Source organism: Bidens hawaiensis, unplaced genomic scaffold, assembly GCF_021521415.1.
Source record: "Bidens hawaiensis isolate Kalapana, Puna unplaced genomic scaffold, B.hawaiensis_p1.1 tig00008125_1, whole genome shotgun sequence".
Lineage (NCBI taxonomy): Eukaryota > Viridiplantae > Streptophyta > Magnoliopsida > Asterales > Asteraceae > Bidens > Bidens hawaiensis.
In genome coordinates, this window is record NW_027491578.1 from 722,348 (window position 1) to 735,942 (window position 13,595).

General features: G+C 45.8%; 1 protein-coding gene across 1 annotated transcript; it reads left to right on the forward strand.

The window, feature by feature from the left end:
• Nucleotides 1-1,881: 1,881 nt before the first annotated feature.
• Nucleotides 1,882-2,742, forward strand: LOC143637125 (uncharacterized). Its single transcript, XM_077104574.1, has one exon. It carries the CDS (start codon nucleotides 2,029-2,031, stop codon nucleotides 2,740-2,742), a length of 714 nt encoding a protein of 237 aa, XP_076960689.1. The 5' UTR covers nucleotides 1,882-2,028.
• The last annotated feature ends 10,853 nt before the right edge of the window (nucleotides 2,743-13,595 follow it).

Below are 13,595 nucleotides of genomic sequence, written 5' to 3' on the forward strand. Positions count from 1 at the left end.
GTCATGGCTTTATGCCGCGTGGTGACACGTGGCGGCTGGTGTGCCACGTGTTGACACGTGGCATGACACGTGTCTGGTTGTCAGACATCGACATCGCGATACGCGATGGCGTTGCGCCCAAGTACGTCGCGTATTGCGATCGGTCGCGAATTCAGAAATTTTCATTTTTGATCTTTGGACTTTATGAACTTTGATATTTTTGACCCGATATTTTCATGATGTTACATCGAGATTTTGAGTGTCTTAAATAAGTATTAAAAAATCGGCAGTTATTTTTATTATTATTATTTTAAAAAGTACAAGTACAGTCTTAAGTATACAAATAGATCAAAAGAAAATATGAAAAAGTTGAAGAGGTCAGGACTAGAACTTGCATTGCGTCAAACGAGTAATAATACAAGTCTTCAACCGGTTGTCTCAACCAGCTACGCTAAATCGATGCTATTATTTCATTCCAGTTTGCATGTTATAAATACACACACACATATAGATTTTTTTTTAAATTCCAGGCCTCCAACCAATATCAGGCCTAGACGGTAGGGGTGTGATTTTTAACCGTACCCGAATAACAAACCCGACTCGAAGCAACCCGAGACACGAATAATCCGATCCGAATGCACACCTGAATAAACTTTTAACCTGAACCTAAGAATAAACTTTCGGGTTGATATTTGGGCTAAAATATCCAAAATCAGGTTTACCCGAACAACCCAAATAACTCAAATACTTGGTTCTAATGTTTTATAACCCTAGGGTAACCAAGTGTCTCATCTTCTCAAACTCTTAGTTGAGGCGTGTTCTCTTCATTCAGTTCACAATTTAATTTTTCAAAACCCTAAAATCTCTATTGCTTTTAAGTTACTCGGTGGTTCTTTTCATTTCAAATTCTACATCCACACATCGCATAAAATCACACAAAGCAGTGTAGCACTATTATCGTAAGTACACTCAACTTGATTCATTCAAATGTATTTCAAGGTATCACTTTAAATCTTTTTGTTTAATGTAGTCTGATCAATGATGCCTACTAGTGCTGTCATTTTTTATAAGTCCCATAATACTTATCAAATTTTATGTTTCAAACATTTATTTTTGTTAAGTTTTGGAATTATGAAGGTTCTTGATTTTGTTACAATTAAATATGGTTGTATGTTAAAATTAACTTGATTATGTTTTATGAAGGTTTAAATTATGGTTTTATTTATGATATTGTTAAAGGTGAATTTGTTTTTGTTAGACCTGAAACCTGACCCGATCTACCCGAACCCCGAACAACCCGACCTTATTTGGATCAATTCTTGGATCAATTTGCTTTGAGCTCTAAGGTTTATAATATAAATGTCATTCATAGACTTACGAGACCAAGAAACAATAAGGAACCAGTATATGCAATTGAAATTGAATAAACCCATATATATACCACTTGAATATTCAAAATTTTTATATTTACGTTAAAAGTTTTTTTAAAAAACGTTTGTCAGGGACATTAAAGACTTGAGCCAAGTTTGAGAACTTTCATATAACCCAAACTCGAGCTTTGGTTATATAAATTGTCTCATTATATAAATTGTCTCAGGACAAACTCAACATCTGTTAAGCCAATGGAGACGAGCTCAAGCCGACTCAGATACACCCTTGCCAATAAGTGGTATAATAACAACCATCATTTTCTCAACTTCGTCGACTAGAAACACCCGGATGTATTTTGGGTCACCCATGGGCTACGGGCAATGATGGTTTTTGTCATCTTATTTCATACTCAATAATAATGAAATATAACGCCCATTATTATTATTATTATTATTATTATAACTTTTATTTCATAATTACATAAAAGTAGAATTAAATAATAATAACCCGTAATCCGTCTTTTCACATCTTGATTTTATATAATAACATTGACTGTTGAGAGTCATCGCCCCACGTCTAAAAACTGTTTTTTTGCAGTCAGTTGGTTTCTTTCCATTAAAACCACTCTATACTATCTTCTTCATCAAGTCACCAAAACCCTAACCCTAATTTCAGTTAATGGCTATAGATCTCTACTCCGATAACTCCGGCGGCATGACGGCCAGCCCCAGGATATCCTTCTCATACGACCTCTCACAATCCGACACCGTTCCGGTCGAACAGCTTCTCCGGTCATTCTCATCGTCAAACGTTGACTTCAATTTCTGCGTTAATGAAAACTCCGACCACCACCACGCGGCCGATGAGCTTTTTTCCGGCGGTAAAATGCTTCCGACGGAAGTTAAGAATTCAACGGCGACGGCGACGGCGACGGTTACGGTGACGGATACGGATACGGATACGCCGCAGCCGCGGCGGACGGAGAACGAGAAGCTACGGTCGCCGGAGATTCTACCGGCGGAAGAGGATGAATTGAAACGACAGAATTCGAAGTCGTTTTGGGGGTTTAAACGGAGTAGTAGCTGTGGAAACGGCTACGCTCGGAGTTTATGTCCGATTACTTTATTATCACGGAGTCATTCGACTGGATCGTCTTCATCTTCAATCGCTTCGAAAAGATCCGCGGTTTCGGTTTCGTCGAAAGACGGGTTAAACCAAAAGAGTCGAAGCTTCCAGAAACCCGCATCGGTTTCTCAGAAGCCTCCGTTGCGGAAAAACGGGTACGGGTACGGGAATGGTACGGCAAGTAATGGGATTCGGGTCAACCCGGTGTTGAATTTGGGGTTTGGGTCGTTGTTTTCTAGTAACAGCAAGAATAAAAGCAAAAAGTAATAGTGGTTAGAGCATATTATGATTTGATTTGAGTGTTAATGCATGGTATTCTGGGTTTTGAGAATAACAGGTAAGATCACTTTCATGGGTTTGTCTCTATCATTATGTGTTACTTTTAGGTAACCCTTTTACATTATCTTCAAATCCAAAATAATAATATTATGGATGCTCGTCTTTGTATTGTATGGGTTTTGTTTGTAATCATTAACTCAAAAGTCTTCAATTTGCGTGATTATTCTTGTTATATTATATAAAACGAGAATTCACTATGTATTTGTGAATCTAAAAGTGTGCTGAATTGTTTATTTTAAGCCATATTTTATATATTTATTTGGACGAACATTCATTGCACCAGTTCCTTTCGGTTTTGGGGATTTAAAATGTTGACTAGACCGCTAAACCCTATATGAAGTTATTAACCAATCAACGTGGTGACAAGTCTTTGGAGTTTTCCAATTATAAAAGTCAATACATATTTTACTTTTTATCATATAAAAAGTAATGAAGAAGCGTGGATCGACTCACTGGTAGACGATCTACTTTCCTCGGGTGTGATTATACTATTTCACCGATGGTTTCTCTTGGATCTGGGTTCTTCCACCTACAAAATGAACAACACCGTCAACTTACCCCTCAGAAAGGGACAGAGGGGTCCTCTTTGGGGTAACCCTCCGGTGTGAGAATAAGTATTTGTGGAGAAGATAATAATATGTCACAGTAAGGAAATCTGGAGAGTATTGCTTAATAGCTGAATACTCTGTGTGATTGTGTTGTGATTATGTGTTACTGGCTGTAACTGTCTGTGAGTGAATGTAATTCAATATGATTGAATGTGAATGAATGTCAATGAACGTCTCTCTCCTTGTGGAGTTGATGCTGTATTTATAGTGCTAGGGTTTCCACTGATTGGGCTCAGCCTTGTTGGCCTCCTCCAATCGCTTTGCGCCACGTGTCCTCTGGGACACCTGGTACTTTCTCATTGGTTGTAATCACGTGGTAGCACATGTGTCATGCTGAGTTGTCCACCTTTCATTTAGCAGCTGTCAACATCAGCATATTCTTATTCCTTAAAAAGATACCTTCTGGAAGGTTGTCTGACGTGCACAATCAGGGTTGCCCTAATCCTGATTTGGATAAGGATGAGGTTGATTATGTGCATGTGTGATACGCGCCTATCCTGAGGATTCGCGAGGTCTTCTCTTTATTCTCACGCGCAGATGTTTCATGCGCAGATGTGATATGCGCCGCGCGCTGATGCGCCGCGCGCATATGCGATATGCGTGAGCATATGTGGTGCCTGGGCATATGATGCCTGAGCATGTGTGGTGCCTGGGCATATGATGCCTGAGCATGTGTGGTATGCGCCATGCGCATAGGTTTTGGCTTTGTGCCTTCGTAATGTCTTGATTTCAAGCCTGTTGTCTATATCTTGTGGGTTGACCCGCCTTGCTCCGTGTTGAGGCGGGTACATACCTCTTCAAGCCCCCCCAGTCTAATGTGTGTCTTGTCTCGCGTGAGCGAGGCGAGATAGATATTAGACTTAACAGTTTGCTCTTTTAGTAGGGGTTTGTCTTTTTCTTCTTATTATTCACCGTTGCGCGAAATTCTATCTTTTTGGTTGCAAACGAATCGTCTCTGTACATGGTTGGTTGTTGCTGACGTGTGCCAGTGATGGAGACGTGTCAGACCTTTCGTGTGCTCGAGGTGCTACAGTTGCCTTTCGTGTCCCCTCACATGCTGTCAGGGACACGTGTCGCACTCGCGTTGGTCAGTTCCTGCGAGTGGTGGCGCGTGAACTCTGGCAGCAGCTGTATTATTTCTTTTCGTGTCCCCTCACACAGTGTGATTGACACGTGTCGCGCTTCCGTTGGCTTACACCTGCGAGTGGGGGCGCATGAAGTCCGATCAGCACGAATTTTTCTCTCTCCTGGGCCTATAAAAGCCAGCCCTTAGAGTTTTTTTATCCTTCATCTTCTTGTTTATTCTTCTGAGCTTTTCTTTGTTCTGCTTCCCAAATATCTGTTGTTCAGAAACATCGTTTGTTCTTTGTCACCGTTGTATGTCTGATAGCTCAGACAACACAATCACCCCCATACATTGCCGTAGAAAATCGTTAGTAATGTCTACATTGAAGAAGACCGGCAAGGGGAAGAAGGCTGCTGAGGGGTCATCGGAGGAGGTAGGGAGGACCAAGGCGGTGAAGAGGTGGAATGAAATCCCCTGCAAATTGAGGCAGGCTGATCTTGACAGCCTTATCGCCTCTCAGGGTTTTCCCACCCTGTTTGGCTGCATGTTGCCTGTGGCCGGGCAAACGGCGGCGGACCCGCCTACCGGCTATATATCCCTATATAGCCATTTTTTCACCCACTGCAACCTTCGTCTCCCGATGACAAGGTTTGTGGGTGCACTGCTTCAGTTCTATGGGATTCATATATCCCAAGTCCATCCTTTTGGACTTGTGCGCATGACTCACTTTGAGTTCATGTGCAAATCCCAGCGCGAGGAGCCCACCCCTCGGCGCTTTCAGTTTTTTTACAAGCCCAAGATCCAAGACAGTTGGTTCTCTTTTATTCCTCGCAGTCAGAAGGTGAAGTGCTCCACTGTTTCATTCAAGAGCCTTCATGACTGGTCTGAGAGGTTCTTTTACATAAGGGCTGGTGTGATCCCCATCCGCATGACCATGCGCGCGATTTCTTCTGCGCCTGCGGATGTGGGTGTCCTCAAGAACCCAACTGGCGCCTGGGTTAATAAGCTGACCGCTGAACCATCCCCCGCCAAGAACATTTGTGAGGAGGCGCTGGTGGGGGTTGGTATGAGCAAGAGGTGGGCGGACAGCGCGCTTGAGCCCGTTATCCAAGTCGACGGGTTATGTAAGTTTTATCTCATTGCTTTACTTCTGCGCGAATATAATTCTTTTTGCTGAACTCATTTGACTTGTTTTGTGCAGTCACCAAGGAGTATATCCATGCTGCCTATGATGAGCACATGGAGGGTGGCTCCGTCGCGCTTGGCGCTGGGGAGGTTGGTTTCCCTGATCGCTTTGATGACATGTTCATCCCTGTTGATCTGGGATTTGTCTTCGACAGCGATGCGCCTGGTAAGCCTTTGTACTTATGCATTTTCCTTTATAATACCAAATTTTGCTAACACTTCTGTTGTGTGTATTGTAGATGCGCTCGAGAACTACGAGCTGGAGCTCGCGGGAGAGGAGGAGGAGGAGGAGGCGCCCCAACTAAAGCGTAAAGCTAAGGGGAAAACTGGCGCAGGGGCCAGTAAGAAACAGAAGAAAGATGTTGCCCCTGTTGTTCAGGATCCTCCTACTCGGGCGGGAGGATTTGGGAAAACCCAGGAGTTTACCACCAAGGTTTCCTTGTCTTCCCTGCCTCAAAAAGTGGGCAGACCTCCTGTCCATCTGAGGCATGGTGCCACTACCTCCTCCCTTCGCGCGTCTGAAACGCCCGCGACAGGTAAACTTTGCTTATCCTTTATGTTTCTATGAGCGCGATTCTGATAGACTTACTAATGAATCTTTGCCCACTCGAATGTTTGTAGAGCCGGCGTCAGCGCAAGAAGAAGCCGAGGCTGCGCCGGCGGTCGCTTCGAAGTCCCCTGTTTTACCCTCAAAGAATGGTAGAATGGACTTCATGGCGATGTTTGCTTCGCGAACGGAGTTGCGCCAAGGTACGTATTGCGCTCTTGTTTTCTGACTTTCTTTAGATCAAGTCCTTAACCATTTCTTTTTGTTGATATTTTCACAGAAGCCGTAGCTGGCGCACAAGCTTCTGGCGGCACTCCTGGCGCCGTTGCCGGCGCCGTTGGCTCTGCTCCTGCTCTTGCAAGCGATGAATCTCCCCTCATCGGGATTACTAAGGAGCAGGAGGCCGTTTTGCGCGCCGACCTGGCGGCGTCGAGACCTCCCTCACCTCCTCCTGCGCACAGCCCTCCTTGCGAGACCGATTTTGATTCTAGGTCGCAGGAGAAGAGGCCTATTCCAGAGGAGGATGAGGATTTTGAAGTTGAAGAACTTGCTGGCGCCCGCGCCAGCCCTGCTGCGCCACGAGGTTTCGCGCCGGAGCCTTCTCGTAGGGCTGGCGATGACTTTTCTGCTTCATCCCCGCAGGTATAGTTTATTTTTGTTCCGCTGCGCGGACTTCCATCTTAGTGTTTTGATAACTTAGATAATTACTTTGCTTTTGCAGGAATCCGATCACATTTACCGCCCGAGATGGAATATAACTGAAGACAGCACCTTTCAGTCCATGGGTGTGTGTGCGGAATTCTGGGCTCATGCTGTGCCTCCAACTGAAAGGAGGTTCCAGGAGGACCGCGCTCGCGACGACCTGCTCAATGACCACATGTTTGCTGGGTCGGCCTTCTTTGCTGCCTCCCAAGAGCTTCGCTCTGATTACGTAAAAGTACGTGATGCTCTTGCGGAAGCCAAGCAAGAGGCTAAGGTGTCTGCTTGGCATCTTTCTGATGCTCGCGAGAGAGCTGAGAAGCTCCAAGCCGAGCTCAGTGAGAACAGAGCCAGCGCCAACAGCGCCTTCGTGAAGCGCGGTCATGAGCTTCAGGCTGCGCGGGAGAAGCTGCAGGCGGCGGAGGCGGACGCGGCCAAATACTCGCGCCGAGCGCGCGAGTTGGAGCTTGAGGCGGAGGCGCGTGACCAAGCTCTTGTCCAGTCTATAACTGAAAATTCATCACTGGAGAGTGAGGTTGCGCGCCTGAAGAGGGAGCTGGCGGCCGCGCAGGCCGATAAAGATGAAGCCCTGGCGACGGCAGCGTCTAGCCAGGAAGCCCTTGATGCTGCGCGGGTGGAAAAAGAAGAAATCTTGGCGGCAGCAGCGTCCGACAAAGAGGAGCTAAAACAAACTAAGGAAACTGTTGAGTTATTAAACTCTCAGGTTCCTGCCCTCGAGACGTCTGTTGCTGGCCTCGCGCAGGATCGCCAATGGCTAATCTCACAGGGCATGACTCGTTGCGCTTTCGCGATGAAATACTTAGACGAGTTTCAAGCCCTGGTGATGGATTGCAACGCTGCCGCGCGCTTGGTGGGGGCCGAGCTGAAGGGTTCACGGATGGTTATGAATATGGCATGTTGAAGAAGAACCCATCCGAGTACCCTTATCAGAGCAACGCTGCCTGCGCGGAAATGACCGCGATGGGGGAGAAGTACATGAACACTCCCATTCCCATCCTTGCGCAGGTATTTTAACCTTAATGAGATTACCTTGACTTATTTTCTAAGTCTTTTTGTACTCATATTTTTGCTTATGATTTGCAGATATCCGCGCTTGCTGACCAGCCCGATCTCGTCGCGCTAAAGAAATTACTTGACGAGTGCGAAGGGGCTGGTGGCGGCGATGATGGCGTGGCGAATGCTGGCGTTGCTAGCGGCTCTGGCGTGGCCAAAGGATCCGCTCCTGACTCCATACAAGATGAAGAACTTGACTATGGTCAGTTTGGAGATGAAGAGGAGCAGGCTGCGCCAGATGCCGAGGGCGATGATGGGGATGATGAAGAGGCTGATGTCAACGTGGAGACTTGAGAAGCCCTTCATGTTTTTATTTTTATCTGTAATTTGTATCTCATCTTGTAAACTTGTAAATTTCAATGATTTTGAATGAAATTCTGTTTTTCCCTTCCTCGCATCTTGCGCATTCCCCATTCATCTCTTTATATCGCATGTTTGCTTGTTGAATATAAGATATGCTTGCACGTTGGAATAAGAACAAGGTTGTAAGGAATTTATTATACTTAACCCTTGTCATATTGTAAGTGATTTTGCCATATCTTGATTGTGTTGACACGTGTCTTGGCGCGTTCATTATTCCTCTTTTGCGCGACGTGATCGCGCGTTTATGGAATTATGAGTTTTTTAGCCTTACGCGTCAATGTGTTACTCAGATATCCATTACAACTTCATGCGCGACCTCGACCTGAGACCTTAACAACTATGTTTTGGCATTTGCTTTGCCTTAGTTGTGTTTAGGTATTTTTATGGTCAGAGCGCGCAGTATGTAGGATGGATGTTGTGAGTGATTTGAGCTAAGGCTCACATTATTGGGCTAAGGCCCTGACGTTTTAGAGTTAAGACTCGTTAACGCGTTTGAGCTTGAAGCTCGTGCATGTATGTTTTACTTCGTTTTATTTCATTTTGATGTCAATACAATGTTGTCATATTGCTCAAAATTAATAAAGGGAAGTGTGAAACATGTATGCAAAAGGTAATAGAATTGGGCTAAGGCCCTGACGTTTTAGAGTTAAGACTCGTTAACGCGTTTGAGCTTGAAGCTCGCGCATGTATGTTTTACTTCGTTTTATTTCATTTTGATGTCAATACAATGTTGTCATATTGCTCAAAATTAATAAAGGGAAGTGTGAAACATGTATGCAAAAGGTAATAGAATCCACATTAAGAGAAGATAGCGCGTATCATTATTCATAATGGCTTAAAAAGCCTTGATTACAAACTTGACATTTACATGAAACATTTTCTAAGCTGTGCCGCGTTCCATGCGCGCGGGATCTTCTTTCCATTCAAATCTTTTAAAGCATATGCGCCTTTCCCCAATTCTTCTGAGATTTGATAAGGTCCCTCCCAATTGGGGGACATTTTTCCCGGGGGTATCGCGCGGCTAGCTTCATTGTTGCGAAGGACAAAATCATTTTTCTTAAAGTGGCATTCTTTCACACGCTGGTTGTAATATTTTTCCATCTTTTTCTTGTATTTGGCTTCACTGATGATAGCCGCCTCTCTGCGCCCTTCAAGTAAGTTGAGATCCAACCTTCTTTCGCTCTCGTTATCAATTTTGCTCATCATGAGCACTCTATGGGATGGGCATCCAATTTCCGCTGGAATCATTGCCTCTGTTCCATAGGTTAGGCTGAACGGGGATTCGCCATTGCTGGTTTTGCTTAATGTCCTGTGTGCCCACAGGACATTAGGTAGCTCTTCGACCCAAGAATGGGATTCTCCCTCCAACCTTTTCTTCAGCCCATTTAACAAGCTTTGGTTCGCGCGTTCCACTTGTCCATTCCCCTGAGGGTGATAAACTGAAGTGAAAATTTGGCTGATGCGCAATTCCTTGAGCCAGCTGGATATCTTCTTGTCAGTGAATTGCTTGCCATCATCGCTCACAATTTCCATGGGCAAGCCAAAACGGCATATGATGTGGCTCCAGATAAACTGTTTCATCGCTTCAGCTGTGATTTTTGCTAGTGGCTTGGCTTCAACCCATTTTGTGAAATAGTCTACTGCCACTACCAAAAATTTTACTCGCCCAGGCGCTTGCGGTAGGGGACCCACAATGTCGATTGCCCATTTGTGGAAAGGCCATGCGGAGGTCACCGGAATCAAGTTGTTCTTTGGCCGCATGGTGTTTGGCGCATAGCTCTGACATGCTTTGCATTTTTGGATCTCTTTTAGAGCGTCCAAGTACATGCCAGGCCAATAGTAACCTGCGCTCATTGCCTTGGCAACCACCATGCGCGGGCCAGCATGTATTCCACAGATTCCCTCATGTATCTCTCTGATCACATAGCTTGCTTCCTCCGCATCTAGGCATTTCATGAGCGGCCCAAGATAAGAGCGTCGATATAATGTACCCTCAAGCAGTTCATAGTTCTGCGCCTTGTGTCTTATCTTCCTCGCTTTCGCGCGATCATCTGGTACCTTTCCCTCCTTCAAGAATTCCGTTATTGGAGTTATCCATGATGAAGGGGTTGTATGAGTGACCAGGACAGACTTCGCTACCACCGACGGGTTGCTCATTACTTCTACCCTGACATCTTTGCCAAAGTGATCAAAACTGGTTGATGCCATCTTACTCAGCGCGTCTGCAGATTTGTTTTCACTGCGCGGAATATGAATGATTCTGAAGCTGTCAAATTGCTCGATGAGCTTTTTCGCCTGCTCTAGATATAGAGGCATGGTGTTCTCCTTGGCATCATAAAGGCCATTGACCTGTGCTGCTACCAAGTATGAATCAACATGGGCCTCTAGCTTTTTAACCCCGAATTTGTGCGCAATGCGCAGGCCAGCCAGCAGGGCTTCATACTCAGCCTCATTGTTGGTGCTTTTGAAGTCCAACCTGATGGCGTAAGTATATTCATGATTCTCTGGATCCACCAGTTTTAGGCCTGCGCCTGACCCTTCGTTGTTTGAAGCTCCGTCAGTGAACAATCTCCACACATTTTCTTCGTCATTGGCTCGTGGAGGATCCACCTCGCGCTGAGCCTCTTCAATTTTTCCTTCGGGGACCTCGGCAATGAAATCGGCCAAGACTTGTCCCTTATTGCTGGACGGGGCTTATAGGCGATCGTGTGCTCGCCTAATTCCAGCGCCCACTTTGTCAGCCTTCCTGAGAGCGCGGGGCGCCGCAAAACTTGCTGGATGTTGTAACCAGTCAGAACTTCAATGGGATGACCATTGAAATATCTATGAAGCTTGCGCGACGCGTGTGTTAGTGATAAAACTAACTTTTCCATGATGGAGTAGCGCGTCTCAGGATCTGTCAGCACCCGACTCACATAGTATATTGGCGTTTGGATTCCCTTTCGATCCACCAATAATACTGCGCCGATGGCGCGCTCTCCTGCTGATAGGTATAATGTCAAAGTTTCACCAGGAAGTGGAGCTGTGAGCGCGGGCAGATTTATCAAACATTCTTTTATCTCCCTGAAAGCTTGCTCGGCCTCCGGAGTCCATTTGAATTGGCTTTTCTTTAAGCAATTCCTCAATGTGTTGACAAATGGGGTAGATTTGCTTGCATGGTTCGCTAGGAACCTGTTGATTGAAACCAATCTACCATTCAGCTTCTGAACTTCTTTCATGGTGGATGGCGAGGGCATATCAAGGATGGCCTCCATCTTCTCAGGGTTCACCTTGAAACCATCCTTGGTGACCATTACACCTAGAAATTTTCCCTCTAGTACGCCGAAAGTACATTTGCTCGGATTGAGCTTCATGTTAACTTCCTTTAGGCGCCCAAGGGTTTCTTCGATGTCTTTGAGCATTTGCTTTTCCTCCCTGCTCTTGATCACCAAATCATCCACATAGACTTCTAGGTTTCTTCCGATTTGCTCGCTGAAAACGGCATCCATAAGTCTTTGGTAGGTGGCGCCCGCGTTCTTCAAACCAAAGGGCATTTTTGTGTAACAAAAAACACCCTTGTCGGTTGTGAAGGAGGTCTTGTCCTCATCTTGTGGTGCCATTTGAATCTGGTGATAGCCTTTGTAGGCATCCAGGAAACATTTTAGCTTGAATGGCGCCACGGAGTCCACCTTTGCGTCGATGTTTGGGAGGGGGTAACAGTCCTTTGGGCACGCTTTGTTGAGGTCCTTGAAGTCAATGCACATCCTCCACGACCCGTTACTTTTCTTTACCATCACAGGATTGGCTACCCATGTCTGGTATCGTATCGGGCGGATGATGTTTGCGCGCAATAGATCCTCAACCTGCTCATTCATGGCCCTCGCCTTTTCATCCCCCATGACTCTCTTCTTTTGAGCAATTTGCTCTACAGACTTGAAGGTGTTGAGAGAATGTTGTGCCAGGTCTCGCGGAACCCCAGTCATATCAGAGTGTTGCCACGCGAAGACCGACATATATGCTGTGAGCAATCTTTTCATTCTCACCCTCGTGTCGTCCGATATCGTAGCGCCAATTGTGATTTTCTGCTCCGGGAATTTTGGGTTGAGAATCCATTCCTCTGGCGCGTTGTCTGCCATTGGAAGTTTCATTCTCCCCTCCCGCGGAGTACTTGTCACTGCGCACAAATGATCTCGGTATACAAAAGTTACACCTGTTGGTGTTGGGAACCCCAATGCGCCGTGCGCTGGCGACGGTATGGCGTTGAATTGGGCAATCGTTTCCCTACCCAAGATCATATTGTGGCATGAAGTGGTGGGCAGGACCAAGAAGTTGACAACTTCGGCTCGCTTGTGTTTTTCATCCCCCATGGTTAGTTCAAATTGTATTTGACCTAGGGGATGAATGATTTCATTTGAACACCAGAGATTGGTGCATTCACAATTTCAAGCCTTGCTTGGTCTGCTGGATCCAGTTTCCTGAAACATTGCTCATACATGATGTCTGACTCGCTGCCAGTGTCCACCAGGACCTTTGACACTTCGTAATGAGCAATGTGTGTAGTGATGACCAGAGGACTACTAATTGAAGGGCCTCCCCTGATTCTTGGGAAGATTACTTGTTGCTCGCGCCAATCTCCTTGGATTTGCGCGCTTCTTTTTCTTGATGTTTGCCCTTGCCTTCCTCCCTCAGCTACACAGATTCTTTTGTACTTTTTGCTGGCTGAGGCTTCTGATTGTTCATTGTCTGGTCTTGAGTTTTTCACCAGGTGAGCCAGCTTGCCTGATTTCACGTCCTTTTCAATTGCATCCTTCAAGTGGTGGCATGCATCAGTGTTGTGTCCTGTGGATTTGTGAAATTCACAGTACTTGCCACTGTCTGATGGTCCCTTGTAGTGTAGTGGCTTGGGGCTTTTGAATTGGACATTCTCAGTGCTTAACACCTGTGAAGGCGTTTTAGTGAGGGGAGTCCATATTCTTGGCAGAGGTCTGCTAGGATCTCTGCCGCCCTCCCTCTTGTCACCCTCCCCGCGATTACGAACATCTTTTTGGGGCTGGGGTGAGCTTGGTTGCGCCTGCTTTTCTGCGGGAGAAAAACTGGTTGGTTGCAACCTGGACCATACAGAGTTCTGTTTGCCCCTCTTTTCTTTGCTGCGCGGTGACTCAGCTTGATGCGCTCTTTCTCTTGCCCTATCTTGGGCAATTTGTTTTTCATTCCTCTCGAAAACTCGCGATGCTTCCATTAACTTGGCCCACGTGGTGGG